Source organism: Thamnophis sirtalis, unplaced genomic scaffold (assembly GCF_051295495.1).
Source record: "Thamnophis sirtalis isolate CommonGarterSnake01/CBP01778 unplaced genomic scaffold, rThaSir2_p1.2 scaffold_15, whole genome shotgun sequence".
Taxonomy (NCBI): Eukaryota; Metazoa; Chordata; class Lepidosauria; order Squamata; family Natricidae; genus Thamnophis; species Thamnophis sirtalis.
In genome coordinates, this window is record NW_028261395.1 from 33,423,900 (window position 1) to 33,446,092 (window position 22,193).

Consider the following 22,193-nt stretch of genomic DNA (forward strand, 5'->3'; position numbering starts at 1 on the left):
CAGTTCGCACCACTTCGGGAGAACCGGTTGTTAACTTTCTGAGCAGTTTGGTGACCTGGTTGTTGGAAGAAATCATCAGGGAAAAGAACTGGTTGTTAAATTATTTGAATCCCGCCACTGGATGAAATCATCTGGCAGTTTACCAGAAGCAAATCCGCAATAAGTTGTTTGCGGTGGGGGTTGAAGTCAGCACTGGACCATTTCTGGGACCTAACTAAACCATTTCCTGTTCTGGATGATGTATTTCTTGTAAACAATGAACCAACCGAGAATGGCCAGATTGGTGAATTACAGAGAAAAAAACAATTGCATAGGACCTCAGGGTTTTTTTATCCTATGAACATTTGCACATATCTAAGTTATATTTTGAACATGGGTAACTAAGGAGAGCTAACACTTCTATATTGACCTAATCTTACTTTAATTTTTTCCCCTACATTCAATCAATTTCCCCACCTGTAACTTATTCTATATTGGAACTTCTGATATATGAGTTGTCTTGGATATCTCTGAGTCTCATTTAGGTGCTTGAATGTGGACAGCTAGGAAGCTTTGGGACATTCTTCCTTTCCCTCTAGGAAGAAGAAAAGAGCGAAGAATTCTGAAAATGTTTGCCAAGAAAATGGTGTGGGTTTATCCATGAAAGGCACTCCCTGGCTTAAGAACATACAATTTGAGAACAATCCCTAAATAGGAATGGATTGCCTATTACTAAAAATGGTGGATGGCGGTAAAGCATTGAAGTCACACAATGCTTTCTGGAACTGGTGAAGCCAGGCTTTTTAAATAAATGTTTATAAAAACATTTTCCTGGGCTCCAAGATCACCACAGATGGGGACTGCAGCCAAGAAATTAAAAGACACTTGCTCTTGGGGAGGAAAGCTATGGCAAGTCTAGATAGCATACTAAAAAGCAGAGACATCACCCTGCAAACAAAAGTGTGTCTAGTCAAGGCTATGGTTTTCCCAATTGCAATGTATGGCTGTGAAATTTGGGACCATAAGAAAGGCTGAGTGCCAAAGAATGGAGGCCTTTGAACTCTGGTGCTGGAGAGAACTCCTGCGAGTCCCGCAAGGCGATCCAGCCGGTCAGTCCTAGAGGAGATCAACCCTGACTGCTCTTTAGAAGGCCTCATCCTGAAGAGGAGGCTCAAATACTTTGGCCACCTAATGAGAAGGAAGGATTCACTGGAGAAGAGCCTAATGCTGGGAAAGATGGAGGGCAAAAGAAGAAAGGGACAACAGAGAATGAGGTGGCTGGATGGAGTCACTGAGGCAGTAGGGAAAAATCTGTCCTTGTTCTGGTGTGCAGTGCCCTATAGCGTCATCTTGAGGGTAGAAGTTGAAACAGTTTATGTCCAGGATGTGAGGGATCTGTAGATATTTTCACAGCCCTCTTTTATCATCTTGCCAAAGGTGACTCCTATTAAAAGACATGAGCTTTTCTGACCTGTATACGTAAAGGTTCCTCCGCACATGCGTGCTAGTAGTTTCCAGCTCTAGGGGACGGTGCTCATCTCCATTTCAAAGCCGAAGAGCCAGCGTTGTCTGAAGACATCTCTGTGGTCATGTGGTCTGCATGACTAAACGCCGAAGGCGCACGGAATGCTGTTACCTTTTCACCAAAGTGGTTCGTATTTTTTCTACTTACATTTTTACATCCTTTTGAACTGCTAGGCTGGCAGAAGTTGGGACAAGTAACGGGAGCTCACTCTGTTACATGGTGCTAGGGATTCGAACCACTGAATTGGCAATCTTCTGATCGATGAGCTCAGCGTCTTAGCCCCTGAGCCATTACGTCCATTTTTGCTGACCTGTAGCTGCCTTCATCAGGACTCTCCTACTATGAAATCAATTAAGAGTTGCTCCACTAGGTTTAAGTGCAAAAGAAAAAGATGCCCTTCAATAAAATAAATTTGACTTCCAACAGAGACCCACAAACTTCCTATAAATGTACCCGATGCCAAACAATAAATGTAGCTGATGCCAAACTTTGCCGGAGTTTCTTGGTGTACACCAGAGGTCCCCAAACTTGCCAACTTGTCCGCCCCGTGCCAACTCAATGAAGCGGTGGACGTGATGAACCAGGGTCTCGAGGCCGTCAGGGACTGAATGAGGGCTAACAAGCTTGTACTCAACCCAGAAAAGACCGAGTGGCTGTTGTGTTTCCCTCCCAAAAATTTGGTTAGTGTTCCATCGCTCAGGCTGGGGGACCAAATTTTACACCCCTCAGACAGGGTTCGCAACTTGGGAGTCCTCCTGGATCCACAGCTGACCTTTGATTACCACCTGTCGGCTGTGACCAGGGGGGCATTCGCCCAGGTTCGTCTGGTGCGCCAGTTGCGACCCTACCTGAATCGGGAGGCTCTCACAACAGTCACTCGCGCCCTCGTGACCTCTAGGCTGGAATACTGCAATGTGCTCTACATGGGGCTGCCCTTGAGGAGCATCCGGCGGCTTCAGCTAGTCCAGAATGCGGCCGCGCGAGTGATTGTGGGTGCACCTCGGTTCACCCACATAACACCTATCCTCCGCGAGCTGCACTGGCTACCTGTTGATCTCCGTGTGCGCTTCAAGGTGCTCCTTACTACCTACAAAGCCCTTCATGGTAGTGGATCTGCGTACTTGGGAGACCACCTCCTGCCAATCACCTCCTCTCGACCCATAAGATCCCACAGATTAGGCCTCCTCCGAGTGCCATCTGCCAGCCAGTGCCGGCTGGCAACTACGCGGAGGAGAGCCTTTTCAGTAGCAGCTCCGACCCTCTGGAACGATCTCCCCGTGGAGATTCGTACCCTCACCACCCTTCAGACCTTCCGCACAGCCCTCAAGATCTGGCTATCCCGCCAGGCCTGGGGTAAAGACCATAATTTGCCCCCACCCGAATGTTGAATGAATGTTGCTTGATTTTAATTATATATTGTGTTTTTATGTTATTGTATGTCTTCCCTTCCCATACAAGTTGTTAGCCGCCCTGAGTCCCCTCAGGGAAAAGGGCGGCCTATAAATAAACGCAACTCAACTCAACTCAACTCAACTTTTAAGACTTGTGGAGTTCAACTCACTGGCTGGTGAATTGTGTCTTAAAGTTGCCAAGTTTGGGGACCTCTGGTGTATACCAAGCAACTCCGGCAAAATTTGGCATCGGCTACATTTATCCAAGAACAGACTTTAGCCATTGACTTGCGGGGGGGGGGGGGGGAGGAGAGAGAGAGAGAGAGAGAGAGAGAGAGAGGGAGGGAGGGAGGGAGGGAGACAGATACATCTTCACCACTGAGATATCAAACCTCCGAATCCTAGACAAGACCTTTCCCCGCTGGGCCCGCCCAGGACAGCGCCCCAACCGTCGCCCAGGCTACCCGAGTTCGCCGGCTCCGCTTTTCTTTTTACTCCTCCTCGGTCACGTGCCTGGGGCGTGGCATGAAAGTGACGGCCTCTTCGGTCACATGATAGTGGCGCGGGTCGGAGTAGTTGCTACGGTTGCTTGGGGCGGGGGGCCGGAGTCTGGCTGACAATGGTAAGTGAGCGGCTGCCCCTGTTTAAGGAAGCAGAGTGGCGGGGGGAGGGAAAATATTAAGTCTGTGGGGACGCCCCGCGCTGGAACCGACGGGAGGACCGTTGGTTTGCGAATGGCGCCGGCGCTGCTGCTGCTTCTTTTCCCCTTGTCCCCAATTTTCCCCCTCTCCCTTCTGAGTGGGCCGAGCCTCGGGCGCGCTCGAGGCAGAGGCTGTTGAGAACGGCTGGTCGTTCCCATGGAGACGAGTTCCCCCCCTCCGTTCCTTCTTTCCACCGTTGCTTGACTCCGCCCCCCCGCCGAGGGCCGTTTCTCGAATTCGCCCCCCACCTCGTCCCTCCACGCGCGCGCTCCGCCTGCCTGGGTGACGTTGAAACCAGTCCCTGTGCGCGCGCACACACACGCAAACTCGGTGGGGGCGGGGGGGGGCAGCCCTGGCGGCGCTTGCCCTTTCGGCCGAGCGCGTGTCTCTTGTGGCCGCGCGACCCGCGAGATCCGAGGAGCGGAGAAACAGTGACAGGTGGAAGGAAACATCGCGGCGGCGGTTCCTCCTTTGGACGTGGACCGCTGCGCCTTCCAACTGAACCACTTCGCCCTTAAAGTGTCTCCGGGGGTGGTTACCAGAGAGGTCGGGGCTGCAAAAACCCGAAGGGCGTTTTAAATCGGGGGTCTCCCAACCTTGGCAACTTGAACACTTGTGGACTTCAACTACCAGAGTTCTTCAGCCAGCTTTGCTTTGCTTTTTCCTCCGCCAGCTCAGCTTTGCTGGCTAAGGAATTCTGGGAGTTGAAGTCCACAAGTCTTAACGTGGCCAAGTTGCGGAGACCCCTGCTCTGGAGGATCCTGGGAAATAGTCCACACTGCCCCAAAACATTGCAAGTGAACAATACTTTGGGCAGATACATTTGTTCACACTTAGGAAATCCTGCCAGATGAGAAGTGACTAGAGAGTTTCCCCTCACAGCATAAACAAATGTAGAACTTCTCAGCTGGTTGGACTAAACTAGTGTAATTAATGTTTTTCTTCCCTCGTTGTTGAGTTATAATTCTTAGCATCTATTTCCATTGAATGAATGAATAAATACATGAATATGCAATTTATAACATTTGATGGTGTACAAAAGGGAATTGAAGTCCACAAGACTTAAAGTTGCCACTGTTGGAAACCCCTGTTTTAAATGGCAGCCGAGAATTACCTTCTGCTTCTTTGGGGGGCTGTTGTCTTAGTGTTTACTCGTTGGGCTTTAGTCGTGTGGGCATGTGCTTAGAAAGCGTACCAGTTGTGGGTTCTGGATCCCGTTCCAACCAGTATGTAGCACGCGCGCACATGTGCATGGTGCGTGCATATTGTACCTGCCTGTGACGCCTCCGCTATGCTCCAGTGGAATCTCTTGACTATTCGGAGACTTACTTTTCTTGTGCAGCAATTGCTGAACTGCTTGCCATCTTTTTATCCTGATGTGTTACCTAAACTTTATTTAGGTAGTGAGCCTGAAGAGCAGTAATGGGCTTGATTTAAGAACCCAGGTCAAGAAATATAAATTAGTTGCAGAAGCTGATAAGTATAGAACATGAACTCGCCACAGTATGTTCACTGATCTGTGGGATCCTCGATGCTCTCTGAGCTTGACTGGAAAAAGAACATAGAAGTTACTGTCAAAAGTTTCAGTAGTTTCTTGCATTTTTCCAAAATAAACAATTATATGACATTGCTATTTATTTTGCATTTGTTTTAAACTCTGCCTTTTTGTGAGGTAAAAGTGAATATCCAGTGATTGATCCAAGGAAAAGCATTGCTAGATAAGCTTGTTGCTGCATTCCTTGCTATATGTTGAGTAATAGTGCGCTCTGGCTGCATATTTGGGATAGTGAGATGTTGCAACAATATCTCAAGATCTTAGCTGATTTCCTTATGAAATATAGAAGATGTATATTTATTAAAAAGAAAACAACAACTTCTATGAGGCAAATGAGCCTCCTAGAATTTGTGTACTCATGTTTTCTTTCACTGGGTAGATATAGGTTTACAATATCTAGGCTAAAAATATGAGCAGTCGTTGGATGATAGAGAGCAACAGAAAGCAAATTCTGGTACTTGTCTGGTTTGTTGCCACTCAGATATGATAATATATCAAAATATAGTCAACATATTTGTCATTTAAAGTAGAACTGTCAAACTCGTGGCCCATGGGCTGAATGTGTCACATGCTGGCCACGGCCACGCCTGGTTTAGCAAAAGGAGAACAGCGATATGTCGTATGATGCAGTGACGATGCGACTTTGACACCCCTTATTTACAGTATGTGGAGTATAGGGGGAGAGTTGCAGATTTGGAGTTCATTTCCCAAAGACATTAAGCTGTGGTGATTGCATTGTGTGATCATATTGAAATACTTCATTTACATGATATGAGACAAAACCTCTGGAATGAACCATAGCTAAATTGGTTTCTCAGTGATGTTGAACTAGCTGGCTCAGCAAATTAAAAAGAGTATTGATTTGATAAGGAGCAACCATGTCGGGCCATATTCTTTCTATTTTTGTTTAGTTGTTGGTTATTACTTCCTTTTTCTACAAATGTTTAAAAAATATAATCTCATGGTGAATGAATGGTGGGGAGGCTTGACTACTCTACAGCCCTTACATCCTTTTCAGGTGACAGGAGGGAATTATGGAGGTGGGAAGAATAGTGGCTGGAATATTCCCATTTTGTAAGGCCTCCTTAGTCTGTTTCTGTGCCAGAAGCTAGAAAAATACTCTTCTAAATGAAGATGATACAGCAAGACCAAGTTATAGTAAAATTTGCAAACATTTCTCCCTGTTCTGCTTTTGGGTCCTCACTGTGCCATTCTTAGTGCCAAAATGCCCAGTAATACTTCCCTCAATGCCCGATAGGTTTCTTGATTTTTTAAATATATTTTTCATTTAGTTTTGGTCACCAGCTTCAGAGTAGAGGCATTTCCTGCAATGTCTCTAGTTCTCACAGAAAATAAATAGTAGATGGTTATAGCTCAGTGGTTTGTTTTTAGTCAGTCAAACTTCCTTTTGGTTGAAGAGCAGCATAGAACATAATTAACATACTGTTTATACGTAAAAAAGAGGACCACACAAAATGCAAGCTAAAAGAAGAATACAGAGTATTATGAATGAAAGCAAATTCAGAGTATTATCACTATTGTTACCATTGCAAGCTACATCTGCAGGAGCAAAAACCCCAGATTATTATTTGTCTAAAACTAAGACATAAAGCTAAAAAACTAAAATAAAAGTAGCTCAATATAAAATGGCATCTATCTATAGGTACTTCTTTTAATATTGTTCAAAAGTTAGGCATAGTTACAGTGTATTGTGGAATGGGAATTAGTCAGCTTAAATCTTGCTTTACTAGCAGAATAACAATTTGGTAACATCTGGAAAGATAGTGTCTTTGATTAGGAAGCACAATATATATGTTAAAATTGTCAGAGTATATTTACCAGGTGAGGAAAAATATATAACAGCAACAGGAGAGGCAAGTCTTTGACTTACAACCATAATTTGAACTGGCATTACTGTCAAAATATCAGTGTAGTCTTAAAGTGAGATGTAAGGTGGCTCAGTCATTAAATTAGAATCATGGTTCATTAAGCGAGCACCCCCTCCCCCAAATCCATGCCATTCTGGGCTCAGCCCCATCCAGCCGCAAACCTCAGGTAAGGGACCACCTCCAACTCCCTTCATTCATCTGTCTCTCCTATCTATGCCCTTTTGGCCCCTGCCTTATAGGGCAGCAATCAGGAAGTGCCAGCAACATTCATTTGCACAGATGCCTCCCCCCCGCTGCTCCATGTGGCTCCCCAGCCTGACTCAACCAACCACCAGCAAGCATGGATTTCTCCCAGTTCTCTGCACTGACCTTTGGCCTCTTGCTATCTCCTTTTCAGACCAGTTTCTCCAGCAAATGTTTTCTACAGTACTGAGCCTTTGTAAAGCTGTGCTGTCTTTGGAATGCCTTTGGAAAGATGGCTCAACTTTGCAAAGAGAGTGGAGCTTTACAAAGACTCAGAAAGTCATGTGTGCTGTAAGAACCCTCGCAGGAGAAGCTGGATCCAAAGAGGACACAGCAAAAGGTGAAAGGTCTATTCTGGAAGAGAAGGCAGCTGGGACAGGTTGCGGGGAGCAAACAAAACACTTGCTGGTACTGGCTGGAGTGGTCTGGGAGAAAATGAATGCTCGCTGGCACATACTGGGCTGGACTGGGAAGCCATGCATGGCTGAAGAGAAAGGGCGGGTGGCGAATGAATGCATCCTGGGGTATGGCAAGGAGCCCCAGAGTTGCATGATTCTGAGGCTGTTTGCCTCCTTATAAAGCAAGGGCAGCAGCTAACCAAAAGGGTATATAGATGAGAGGGAGCTAGGTGGGTGGGGAGAGTTGAAGTGCCCTTGAAGTTGTAAGTGCAGGCAGGCTGCCAAGCTCCCCAATTTTGATCGTGAAGATGGTACAATGGCTGTAACTTTGGGCAGGCATTGTAAGTCCATTTTTTCAGCACTGTCATCACTTCAACAGATGCTAAATGAATGGCTGTAAGTCAAGGATTATTACCTTTACAGTAAAATGGCCAATAAATTCTATGGCACTCATTTTATTTGTGTTTTGTTTTGGAAGGACGCTCACCTGCAAAGAAAGAGTTTTGGCAGACAGCATAGAGAATGATAAAAGAGATTGGTAGGAAATAACAACCTCATTAGCCTACATCTCCTAAGGGGATGATTTGTAATTGGTTGAGCCCATCATGGTGACCAGTTCATAAAAATAGTGTCCAGCTGACCCAAACTTTAGAAACCACTCTTACAGGCAGAATCTCTGAGCAGGGGTTTAGCTTTCCAAATGTTATATATTCTTATATCATAATTTAGGGTCTAAGGTAGTTATATATTCTTATATCATAATTTAGGGTCTAAGGTAGTTCGAATACTACATAACATATTTGTCTTAAACAACCATGCATCCAGTATATTAAGCTAATTTATTGTAATTTAAATTACATTCCTATGCAATATTTAAAACCTAGAAATGAATCCTTTAAAAATTATCATTGATTTAAAGTGATATAGAATATACAGAATAGAGGGAGTTGATGTTATAAAAAGTAGTTTGTTTTCTACTGTAGCAAGATATTTGCTTTTTACAGTGAATTTATCAGTATTCTGGTCCTAATATCGCTGTAGGAGTTTCTATCATGAATGCATAAATTTTTAATTTTTACTTTGAAAAATTACTTACAAAGCTTCCAATATCTTTGTCTACAGTATTGTGCTAGATAAAGTTCCTGTTTCGTACATTTAAATAAGTATTACTTTTATTGCAGAGTTTTCTTGGAAATTTGTTTGGTCCCATATGTGAGATTGATGTTGTTCTGAATGATGCTGAATCGCGAAAAACAGCTGAAATCAAAACAGAAGATAACAAAGTAGAAAAACATTACTTGTTCTATGATGGAGAATCAGTTTCAGGAAAGGTAAATTTTATCCTTTGTACCCTCAAAATGGTCTGTAATAAATATAAACAAAAGCACACATTAATAATAGTGTGCTTTAGAGTTTCAGTGGTTGTTTTATTTGTTTCTGAGTAAAACTAGAATATATTACAATTTTTGTATGTTAATAAACAGTTTCAGTATGAAAGCTGTCCCCTTATAGTTGTAGCTATTTGGAGATTTTGGTCAGGTATAATATTTATTTTAAGTGAAAGAAGGAAAAACTAACAAGAGCATTTTATTTATGTCTTTAAGCTTCTCTACCCAAATTCTAGGCTAAAAAAAAACCATACCCATGACTTTTGAAGATAGATATACAATATTTAATATTAATATTTTGATATTTTATTTGAAAGTCATCAAGACACTGAAAGGAGTTGGCAAAGTATGCCAATTTAGAAAGTATTTTTCTAAAAATCTTGTTTATGGTGCCCTGAGCATTTTTTCCAAAGAATTTAATTTTAAATAATTGTAAGTCATTATTAGTTCTAGGATTAGGGTGTAGTGGTTTATGTTACTGGACAGAGACCAAGAGATTGTGACTTCTAGCCCATGAAAACCTATTGGATGACTTTGAGCCAGTCATTTTCTCTCAGCCCTAGGCAGAAGGCAATGGAAAACCACTTCTGAAAATATAGTGAAGAAAATTGCATGGACATATCTGTGTAGAAATTTAATAAATAGTTGTCAGGAGTCCACTGAATTGAAGGCGCACACATAAGAAAGATCTATAAATAAAATGGAAAATTGTGTATAAATTTTTCCTATTGCCGCTATGTCCTTGTATAGTTAATAATTTATGAGACTATGCAAAGATATAGGAGCACTACATTAATATATTGGTTTTCCCCCCAGGTAAATATAGTCTTTAAACAACATGGAAAGAGACTAGAGCATCAAGGAATAAGAATTGAATTCGTAGGGCAAATTGGTGAGTTACAGACCTGATATTGAATCTGGATAAAATGTAAAATGTTCACTATGGTTTGTAGAAATTGTAATTTGAACTTGGCACCGGAATAATACTGAGGTAGCGGAATAGCAAGCATTATGAAATATTGAACTTAATAATGAATGAACTGTTTAGAATTGCTTATTATTTATTTGAATGTACAATATAATGTGATATACATTATAAGTGAATTTTTATGTGATGACATAGCCAATAAAGTAGTGTATATGTGTGTATGAATATACAGAATATAATGTATGGGTGTGTGCACACAGGCACACACACAATTATTAAAGTTTTTTTTAAAGTATAACAAAACATAAAGTAAGAAAAAGAAGAGAAAGAAATCAAAAGTGCAAGAAAGTAAAAAGAAAGTAAAGAAAAAATAGATTCAAAGAAGTAGCTTCCAATTTTCTTTACAGCGGTTATAAGTACAATTATAAGTACAATAAGTACAATTATAAGTTTATCTCTTATTTTTAATCATGAAAACAATAAATCACTTTAATTTTTCTGTTCTACGCAAAAAGTCTACAAGAAGTTTCCATTCAGCAATAAATGTAGATTCTGTCTTTTGTCTGATCAAAGAAGTCAAGTTATCTCTGCAAGTTCCATCATTTTCAGCAACCAAACCTCTGTTGTATAGCCATTGAAACAGTTTCAAATACGTTGAATATGTCCTATTTGAAGTCAATAGTACAATACTTGAGAAGAAAGAATTAAAAGTTTCCTCTACTGTTTTATCAAGCTACTATCCTATAAAAATGTACATTTTACAATATGATCCACATAATGATGGGTTGTGCCAAATATTCAAAAGAGAAATTGCAGGAGTGTTAAAGCAGTCTCAACTGCCTTGGCACATGAATAAAGATAGCCAGAGGCAACTTCCGAACCTGTTGTGTGAGCCTTGCAGAAAGCATGCGATTCAAAGAGAGATTCTTTTATGCTCCCACATGTTGCAAAATGTTTTGCACAACATATTGGTTACTAAGTTAGTCACAAAACTGGTATAGTAAGGAAAGATGTAATTGAAAGGAGAGTAGAAAAAGGAGAGTAATAGAAAGTCCTGTTGCGCAAGAGGAAGTTGGCTTGCGTAATACCAAGTTTAGCTTTTATGTTATGTTTCATCAGAAATGTGAAACTAGGAGGAAGAAGTTGTACTAAAATTTGAATTGTTAAATACACAGTGTAAAAATGTTTGTTGAATTGGCTATGTTGATATTAAAATACATCAGACTATTTAAGCAGCATCATTAACAAAAGACTTCCAAGTTCTAGTGAAATATACAGTGGGGCAAAAAAGTATTTAGTCAGCCACCAATTGTGCAAGTTCTCCCACTTGAAAAGATGAGAGAGGCCTGTAATTGACATCATAGGTAGACCTCAAGTATGAGAGACAAAATGAGAAAACAAATCCAGACAATCACATTATCTGATTTGGAATGATTTTTTTTTTGCAAATTATGGTGGAAAATAACTATTTGGTCACCTACAAACAAGCAAGATTTCTGGTTCTCACAGACCTGTAATTTCTTCTTTAAGAGCCTTTTCTGTCCTCCACTCATTATCTGTATTAATGGCACCTGTTTGAACTTGTTAGCAGTATAAAAGACACCTGTCCACAACCTCAAACAGTCACACTCCAAACTCCACTATGGTGAAGACCAAAGAGCTGTCGAAGGACAACAGAAACAAAATTGTAGACCTGCACCAGGCTGGGAAGACTGACTCTGCAATAGGCAAGCAGCTTGGTGTGAAGAAATCAACTGTGGGAGCAATAATTAGAAAATGGAAGACATACAAGATCACTGATAATCTCCCTTGATCTGGGGTTCCGTGCAATAGCTCACCCCGTGGGGTCAAAATGATCACAAGAACGGTGAGCAAAAATCCCAGAACCACACGGGGGACATAGTGAATGACCTGCAGAGAGCTGGGACCAACGTAACAAAGGCTACCATCAGTAACACACTACGCCGCCAGGGACTCAGATCCTGCAGTGCCTGCTTAAGCCAGTACATATCTGGGCCCATCTGAAATTTGCTAGAGAGCATTTGGATGATCCAGAAGAGGATTGGGAGAATGTCATATGGTCAGATGAAACCAAAGTAGAACTGTTTGGTAGAAAAACAACTCGTCGTGTTTGGAGGAGAGAAAATGCTGAGTTGCAACCAAAGAACACCATACCTACTGTGAAGCACGGGCAACGTCATGCTTTGGGGCTGTTTCTCTGCAAAGGGACCAGGACAACTGATCCATGTACAGGAAAGAATGAATGGGGCCATGTATCGTGAGATTTTGAGTGCAAACCTCCTTCCATCAGCAAGGGCATTGAAGATGAAATGTGGCTGGGTCTTTCAGCATGACAATGATTCCAAACATACCGCCCAGGCAACGAAGGAGTGGCTTCGTAAGAAGCATTTCAAGGTCCTGGAGTGGCCTAGCCAGTCTCCAGATCTCAACCTCATAGAAAACCTTTGGAGGAGTTGAAAGTCCGTGTTGCCCAGCGACAGCCCCAAAACATCACTGCTTTAGAGAAGATCTGCATGGAGGAATGGGCTAACATATCAGCAACAGTGTGTGCCAACCTTGTGAAGACTTACAGAAAACGTTTGACCTCTATCATTGCCAACAAAGGATATATAACACAGTATTGAGATGAATTTTTGATATTGACGAGCCGAGGTGGCGCAGTGGTTAGGGTGCAGTACTGCAGGCCACTTCAGCTGACTGTTATCTGCAGTTCAGCGGTTCAAATCTCACCGGCTCAAGGTTGACTCAGCCTTCCATCCTTCCGAGGTGGGTAAAATGAGGACCCAGACTGTGGGGGCGATATGCTGACTCTGTAAACCGCTTAGAGAGGGCTGAAAGCCCTATGAAGCGGTATATAAGCCTAACTGCTATTGCTATTGACCAAATACTTATTTTCCACCATAATTTGCCAAAAAATTCTTTCCAAATCAGACAATGTGATTGTCTGGATTTGTTTTCTCATTTTGTCTCTCATAGTTGAGGTCTACCTATGATGTCAATTACAGGCCTCTCTCATTTTTTAAAGTGGGAGAACTTGCACAATTAGTGGCTGACTAAATATTTTTTGCCCCACTGTAAGATCTTTGTATTGCAATCAAACTTTTGAAAAACTATTGCATGAAATGTTTGTAAATGTTAAAAAAATATGTTCTTTCTTTCAGTTTCACTTTAAGAAATAACAACACATGTCTTCTTTGCCAGTTGCTTACCCACAAAATTACCCAAATAATAAATTATTTTTAAAAAACTGTTGCATTGTTGTCAGAAATGTTACTTTTATATATTTTCTGACTGTATTTCTTAATTTTGCAGAACTTTTCAATGACAAGAGCAATACTCATGAATTTGTAAACTTAGTGAAAGAACTGGCCTTACCTGGTGAATTAACACAAAGTAGAAGCTATGACTTTGAATTTATGCAAGTTGAGAAACCATATGAATCCTACATTGGTGCCAATGTTAGATTGAGGTATGAAATTTTTATGTAGCTAGTTATAGCACTCATTTAGCTGAACTGGAATGTCAATATGTATTGTATACATTTTAAAATTCAATAGATATGTTCTGCTTATAGAAACATTTGATCAAAAGGGTTTTCACAAACAAAAGGGTGAAAAAAAATTTTTTGCTTTTATTATAAAAATCACTTAATATAGTAAAGTTTAAGAAATAGAAGCATTCAAAAGTTAAAGCAAAATGGGTTCAAATATATTTTTTCTATAGATGTGTGTATACATTTTTAGTGTAAATACCTCCCATTTTATTTTGGGAAATAAAACAATTCTTATTAACTAACATGGTTGTGAAACTAGACTAGATAAATTGACTTGATTGACTCATACATTTCAAATTACCAATGTAATTTATGAGCCTTAGAAACAGCCTACTGATGATTTAATACAGATGGCTGTTTCTGCAGTTGCCAATATTGAAGGAGTGTATGTGAGTTTTAAAATATTCTGTTATGCAGTCTCCAATAATGTCATTCTTTTATAGGTATTTCCTTAAAGTGACGATAGTAAGAAGATTGTCAGACTTGATTAAAGAATACGATCTTATTGTTCACCAGCTTGCAACTTACCCAGATGTTAACAACTCTATTAAAATGGAAGTTGGCATTGAAGATTGTCTGCATATAGAATTTGAATATAACAAATCCAAGTACGTCTGATTTAAATGAAGTACAAATATGAACTTCAAAAAAAACATCCAGCAAAAAAACAGTTCAAGGCACATGGAAATGATTAGCAATTGATTGCTAATTGTTGTATTTGGGGAAAATTGCCAAACCTTTTTTTTCCATGGTGTTCAAAATTCAGAAGGATTCATCTTTATTTTGAAACTGTGTTTATATAGTTTTTCTTTTTCCTTACATATTAAATTGTCTACTCATATAAAAAATAGTGGTGAGTTTTGACATGATAGATTGGACTTTAGGCTTAGATTGGGCGGGGGGGTGGGGTGTCACAATTTTGCATAATCCTGAGTGTTTAAAACATTCCCAGAATAGCAAATAAAACCTTATAATACTGTAAAGAATAAATTGGAATACTAGATTTCACTTATGAAGCAAATTAGTTATTTGCAGGAAATATTAAAACATTGCACAAGCCTGAGTTTTGAAGAATATCATGGCTGTCTCACGACTTTGCCATTCTTTTGCTATACATCAGTATGTTAGCTGTTTGGGGATACTCTTGAATATTATGTTGCTGCTGGCATAATCAAGCAATGGCTACAGCTAGGGGTATTTTTATTTAATTTAAGATGGTCTTCTAATTGCATACTGACTTCACCAAAATATGGGCAGTGTCCCTTTTTGTGGGATTATTTTGAGCAAGGGCATATGGGACAAACTTTGAAAAATGTTGGTAGCTGGAATTTTAACTGTGGCTAGGTTTTTTTGGACCATATGACTAGCTATTGTCTGTTTCTGAGTTCAATTCAAATGCTAGTAATATGCTTAAGGGCCTAACAGTATTCAAGAAAACAAGTTTAAATGATACCAACTTCAATGCAGTACTGCCTCTCTACTCTTGAATTGTGGGAAATCCTTTGTGCCGATGGAAAAATTAACAGTTAGCTGCTAGTTGTTAATCATCCCAACTTAATAGTTGTCTCTGAGACCAAATGCATACTGAGATAATAATGCCTACAGAGTTCAACTTTTTATAGATCTCTTTCTTTGTTTTAAGGTATCACTTAAAGGATGTAATTGTTGGAAAAATCTACTTCCTCTTAGTAAGAATAAAAATTCAACATATGGAATTACAGCTGATAAAAAAAGAAATAACTGGAATTGGTAAGATGAAGAAAAATAGTTTGTTAATCATTTAGGTCTTGCCTTTTCTATTAGGCCCTTGGTTTTTAAAAAAATAATCTTTGAACATCATTTGTTTGCCTGAATGCTATTTAATATATTATGAAAATTTACTGTAACTTTAAAATTAACTAACTTGATTTGCAGAAAACAATCTTCTTCCAAGGGGCCTCTGAAGTAGTTTTTAAAGTATTACCCTTAAATAGTCATATGTAATTTTGTTTTGTCCTTTAATTGCATTACGAAAGATAGAAGACTTTTGTACAATAGGTTAAAATATAGAAGAATCTCAAAAAAAGCATAGCATAAGTTTTTGATAATAGAGATGATTCAAAACAATAATAAATTATAGTAAATATTCAGAAGTTAGGGTTATATATTTGCTTTGGCAAATTAATATGCAGAAATATTTAGCGCACCTTCTGGGCATGATTTACTACTACCGTATTTACCTGAAAATAAGACCTGGTCTTATTTTCTTTTTGGCCCCAAAAGAAGCACCAAGTCTTGTTCTCGGGGAATGTCTTATCTACTTACCTTAGGACCACTGCAACCACGCCTCCCATATCTATCCTGACACCTGTCACGCCGTCACTTGACTTGTTCTCTGGTCACTCGTAGCCAAACGCTGTGTGGCTTGTCGCGCTGGTGCCACTGTGTGTGGCAGGATGCCATGTGGCTCGTCATGCTGATACCACTACTCAAGCAGGAGGCTGTGTGGTGTGTTGTACCATTGTGTGCACGAGCAACAGCACTGGTGTGATGACCCACATGGCATTGTGCAGCAATGCGATAGGTGTCAGGGTGAGGAAGGCCTGGCTACAGCAATCCTAAGATAAGTGAAGCGTGTGGGGCAGCTCCACTCCCCTACTCCTGCCCTACCTTGATTTTTATGCCTGTGCCTCGCCCCACCTCGTACAACCAGATGGTGGGCAGGATTTAACTAGGGCTTATTTTTAGGGTAGGGCTTATATTATGCACAGGAGTGGAAAACCAGGGTAGGACTTGTTTTTGGGGTAGGTTGTATTTTCAGGGAAACACAGTATATTCAATTGTCTTGATAGTTTATTTTAGTACTACAGGAGTACAAAAACGTTGCTTGGTGTATTAATTAAAATTCTGCTGTGACATTTAGAAAGACCCATTTTTTAAAAATATTATGTAATCAAATAGTGTACAGTTGTACAGTTACAATACAAGTAGTCCTCGACTTACAACAGTTCATTTGTGACCATTCAAGGTTACAACAGCACTGAAAAAATGACTTATGACTGTTTTTCACAGTTAGCAATAGCAATAGCAATAGCAATAGCAGTAGACTTATATACCGCTTCATAGGCCTTTCAGGCCTCTCTAAGCGGTTTACAGAGAGTCAGCATATTGCCCCCAACAATCTGGGTCCTCATTTTACCCACCTCGGAAGGATGGAAGGCTGAGTCAACCCTGAGCCGTTGAACGTAGGACCGTTGAAGTATCCCCATTATCATGTGATCAAAATTCAGATGATTGCCAACTGGTTCAGGCTTATGACCCAGTGTCTCAGGCTCATGTGATCACCTTTTGCGACCTTCTGACAAGTAAAGTCAATAGGGAAGCCACATTCACTTAACAACCATGTTACTAAAGTATCAGTTGCAGTGATTCACTTAACAACTGTGGCAAGAAGTGTCATAAAATGGGACAAAATTCACTTAAATGATGCACTTAACAACAGACATTTTGAGCTTATGATCGTAAGTTCGAAGACTACCTTTATACAGTTGAAATATACTTCATATTGGATTTTATCTTACTGAAATAATTGCAGTTATAAATAGAAAATTGAGAAAAAAACTATATTAAACACCATGGTACTTGTTTGTACTTCTATATAACTATCTAGGACCCAGTACAACAACAGAAACGGAGACCATTGCAAAATATGAAATAATGGATGGTGCACCAGTTAAAGGTGAGTGGGTGCATTTAGCTCTTATTTATCTGTAATCCAGAATAGCTAGGATTTGTATCAGCTGAAAATTTTAAGGACACTTTCAACAATAAACAATCTTCCAATATTGGAAAAGAATAACTGAGCTCTTAATTTAGATGTTCCTTCCTGTACAACTTGTCTTACTTCTTTGATGAAGCAAGTAGGATGAGAAAACATTACTTGCTTTCTTACATGTCAAGTAAAATAAGGCCAAACATGTTATTTTATTATGATAAATTAAATGTGCTATGAGAATTTATTGGACTAAAAAGCTTTCTAACTCTGCACAGTCAGGTGTCAGGCTTAAGATGAGTGTAATACTCTCCAAAGCTGTTATTCCCCAGAAAATAATATACAGAGGGATATTTTAAATTCCCTAAAATTAACTTCCACAAAGCCATTTGTGCCCCCAGGAAATTAACTCAGCTTGCTTTATTGAAAAATGGCTTGTAAAAAAGATGTAAACCTGAATTTGCAATATTAAACTTTGTAACCAATTTATTTTCCATTTAAGGTGAATCTATTCCCATAAGACTATTCTTGGCTGGCTATGATCCTACTCCCACAATGAGAGATGTAAACAAAAAATTTTCAGTAAGATACTTCTTGAACCTAGTCCTAGTAGACGAAGAAGACAGACGATACTTCAAACAGCAGGTATAAGATTCTGTAACTGGAATAGTTTGATGACATTGATGTATTTATAATAGCTTCCAGATATGGTAGTTTCTTACAGCTAAAAAAATCATATGGGTGTATATGTTTTAAAATTAGGACTAACATCATAAACCTTTTGGCTTTGTGTCAGTTAGAGAAATTGATATAATTAAAGAAACTGTATCCACTGAACAGAAACTTTTCAGCATTAAACTCTGTGCTTATGAACATTGTGTTTAAACAGTACTTGATGATTCCTTTTAACTAATACTGATCTTAATGCAGTCTTAAGACACCTCTTATCACAGCTGGGACGGGAATTTCTGGAATTTCACTAAGAAGTGGGCATTTAGGCAAAACACATGACCACACCACTTAATAACAGCAGTTCTGGTAGTGTTGGTTGCAGCTGTTAGGCCAGAACTGCAGTACAAGAACTTTGCACTTCTGCCACCCTGCTGTCCTACCTGCGCTTTAACTCCATCCCACCTTTCTCCACCGACACCTCTGCTCTTTGGCCATCCTGCGTGCTACTTTTGCCTACCCCTACCCTGAACTCTCTTTCGCCATCTTCTTCCTTCTGCTGCCGACCATTTCGGATGCTGTGCGAGGGAGGTCTTGCATGGTCTTGTGGAGGGTCAGCAGTTGCTTTGGCCGGGGGCGCCTTGTCTGCTGCAGAAGGAAGAAATTGGCAAAGAGCAGCAGGGAATAACAGGAATAAGTGACAGTAAGGGCAGGATGAACTAGAGATGGAGAGGAAGATAGGCAGGTGGGGGAAGCGCATGCTGTAGTTATAAATGTGAGAGGTTGCCAAAAGCCCAAATTTTAATCACCTGACCCTGGGGGCACTACGTTGGCCATAACTTTGAGGACCAGCCATAACATTTCCTTAGTGCCATTGTAAATTTGAATGGCCATTCAACAAATGATCATTAAATAAGGACTGCCTGTACTATGACCTTCATTCTGTTATATAAAGGAGAATAAAAATGGTGCAGTTAAATAAAATATGCTGTACTTCATCAGAACAGAAGTACATGCAAAGAAGTGGGCTGATTGGACAGTTTACAGCACAGCTGCTAGGTCTTTGACCAAATATTCTTACCAATATTTTAATTCGGTATTTTCTTGCGTCCTGAAATAGGAAATTATTCTCTGGAGAAAAGCTCCTGAAAAACTGAGGAAACAAAGAACCAACTTCCATCAGCGGTTTGAAAGTCCAGAGCCACAGGCATCTGCAGAACAGCCTGAAATGTGAACTGGATCTACGGGATGAAAAACTGGGATGTCTGTAGATCAGCAGATTAAAGGTGGCAACAGCCTGTGGGAAAGAAAGGCCAAACTCCCATTACAACCGTCTTCCTCATCTTACAGTGCTGCATTTCCCACACTACTAAAACATTCTTCAAGTAAATATTCAGTTCTGTACATACATTTAAAGTAAGTGCTTTCTGAAACACTGGAACTTTCTTAAGCTATTTTATACTGCACATTTTACTTTTGTCTGGTGTGATGCAGTCAGAGATGCATAAAGCTTAAAGAAGTCTAGTTATGTGTTTCCATGCATGTAGTATGGTGCATCTAAGTTTTGCTTTCATTGATGGTAAACTAAAGCATTTCCTCTTTCTATATCCGACTGCATATCATACATATTTCCTCATCTGCTATCTGTAACATTGGAGACTTAATAAAAAATTGTCTTAAAATGATAAATTCAGGTTTTATAATGATACTGTTGTCTTTACCCCAGGGAAGTAGATGTATTTGGAATAGATCTGAGAGCATATTACTGTTTTCAGATTTTTTTTGAGGAATGTGTATAAACAAGGTTCTTTTGGAATCAGTTTTTCAAGACAAGTGGCTGCACACTCTTGTCTTCCCCTTAGCGTACTCATTCCAATGACTATGATCATATTCCAATTCACTTCAAGATTTGTATGACCTGGGATAAAATACAGTATTCTCTCATTAAACCCCAGTTTGTTTAAGGGTGTGTGTATATGATAAAATGTTTTAAGATAATTTTTACTAATTACACTCTTGAATACTGGATCATTTGCACAAAATTTTATTTCTCATCAAATACATATTTTTCACTGTTCTCCTCAAAATAGAATATCTTATTCCTTTTCCATGCTGAGCTTCTGTGAGGAAATGTGGGCTTGTACAAAAATATATAGATGAAAAAAACATGGATTTCCGAAGATGGCATTCTTCTGCAGCAAAATATTGGTTTATTTTTATAATTCTTTCTGGAATGTAGTATTTTCAGGCAAATCTTGTTAGCCTCAATTTGTCCACAATTAACATATAGTTTTTAGAACCACACTGCCTGTTTAGCACACTATGGGGACCTGTTGAATAGAAGGCTACTCACATTTACAATTCACTTGGCCTATTTGTCAAAACGTTTCTAAAGTGCAAGTATTGTTGGTTATCTTACTGTGTGAAGTAAGCAAAATTGCTAAATTATATTTAGGGAAGAATTGTTTTATTACTGTGGCACTTTGATAAAGCCAAGAATACTTTGCGTGCTGGGATATTTCTCTTCTTCTTAAAACCTGTGATAGAGACAACTTGATTCCCTCATGTAAGTGCCTGTTCAGAATTTCAAAAGAAAAAAAGCCAAATATTTTCATGGACACTTGCATGTTGCAATCTAGAAACTATTCCAAGAAATTTTGAAAATTGATTGTATGTAACCAGCCTCAAATTGTGCAACTATGTATAATAGACATAATAAATTGCTATTTGAATTATTAAAAATAACTGTATTCTCACTAAAATCTTTTTCTTGACTACTTTATGTACAATATCCTGTAAAGTAAATCTATACTATTAGTAGTATAGAACTTTTACTGACTTGCATGTTTTAAACATGTTTAATCCAACATGGGAAAAAGATTTCATCTCCAAAATCTAGTGATTTCTGCATTGCAAGTCCTTAGGTGGAAGGGGTTAATGATTGTCAATGGATGCTAAGCTTTGTTCGTACATATCTTTATGTCTTTTAAATGGTAAAAATTGTAGGTGTAAATCCTCCAAACTCCAAAGAGACAGTAAGATACTTTGTAGTACCAGTCCCATTTATTGCAGAGACAGTCTCAGTTATATAAGCAGTTTCAGTGGCCATCTATTCTGCCATGCAGATTGCATTATATTAGTGCAGGGGTGATACCCCCCCTCCCTTCTTGTCACATTACAGCTCAGGGCAGCCTTAGTCAACATGGTTAATGATGAGGGATGCTGTGTGTTGCTTGTTATCTGAGGGGCCACAGGTTCTACTCCAGTGCTATGACAGGAGCATTTGAGGAACACTGATTTAGGTTAATTTTTCAAATATGTAAATCAAACATACTGCAAGCATAATGCCATGGATCCGGAAAAAGATTATTACTGATTAGCCTGGCAATGTGAGAACTAGCAACAATGATTGCTTAGAGGTCAGCAGTTTGTTCTAACTGACATAAAAACAATGCAGAGTTCAATATTTAGATAGGAAAGAATTGGGGGGGGGGGGTTTCCATAAACCTCTTGAAGAACAAGCATTTTTAGCTTCTTTATTGGTTGGTTTGACTCCAGGATTATCAAAGAGTCAAAATGGCGGTCATAGCCATGTCTTTGGAGCCCTACTAACACTCTTTTTATAGCCTTCATGGGGAAGAATATTTTTGTCTTAAGTAAAGATAAGAGTTTGAAAGGGAGCAGTGGTTTATGGGGGAAAAAAGATTTCTCAGTGTCCTGTATTCTACCAGTAAGTTGGGCATAAAATTCTTGTCGTAGGAATTTTTTTTTTGTCAACTGGGCAAATCTCGATTGCTTTATTTAAATAAAAAAATATGTAAAAGTGAGTGGGAAGCCAGAGTGGGAAGGCACCAAGCTAGAAAGACTTTCACTGTAGGCATTGCCAGCTGGATGACTAAGAGCCCCAGTTACACCCCGCTGTAGGAAGGACAAACCAAGAAAATTGCAGGGACTAAATATTACCTCAAAGGTCTGTACACAAATTCTCAAGTCTGAGAATTTCTATTTTAATACAAGGAAGTAAAATAGCATTTTATTCCTTTATTGTGAAATGTTAGCACTGACCATGGTGTCAGGAAAGATGATTTAAGGACAGGTACGTTGACTTCTGATCTTGCTGGATTCCTTCCTTCCCATTTTATAAATTAAATTCTGCCGTTATGGTTTTATAAATTAAACAAGATGGAGATCTTTTGAGATCT

The 22,193-nt window shown here is 39.6% G+C and overlaps 1 protein-coding gene across 1 annotated transcript; it reads left to right on the plus strand.

Moving 5' to 3' along the window:
* Nucleotides 1-3,381: 3,381 nt before the first annotated feature.
* VPS26A (VPS26 retromer complex component A) lies at nucleotides 3,382-20,753 on the plus strand. Its single transcript, XM_014069413.2, has 9 exons — nucleotides 3,382-3,517; nucleotides 8,863-9,012; nucleotides 9,886-9,961; nucleotides 13,331-13,487; nucleotides 14,015-14,179; nucleotides 15,214-15,320; nucleotides 17,221-17,289; nucleotides 17,825-17,967; nucleotides 19,112-20,753. The coding sequence occupies exons 1-9, from the start codon at nucleotides 3,515-3,517 to the stop codon at nucleotides 19,223-19,225; spliced, it is 984 nt and encodes a 327-aa protein (XP_013924888.1). The 5' UTR covers nucleotides 3,382-3,514; the 3' UTR covers nucleotides 19,226-20,753.
* The last annotated feature ends 1,440 nt before the right edge of the window (nucleotides 20,754-22,193 follow it).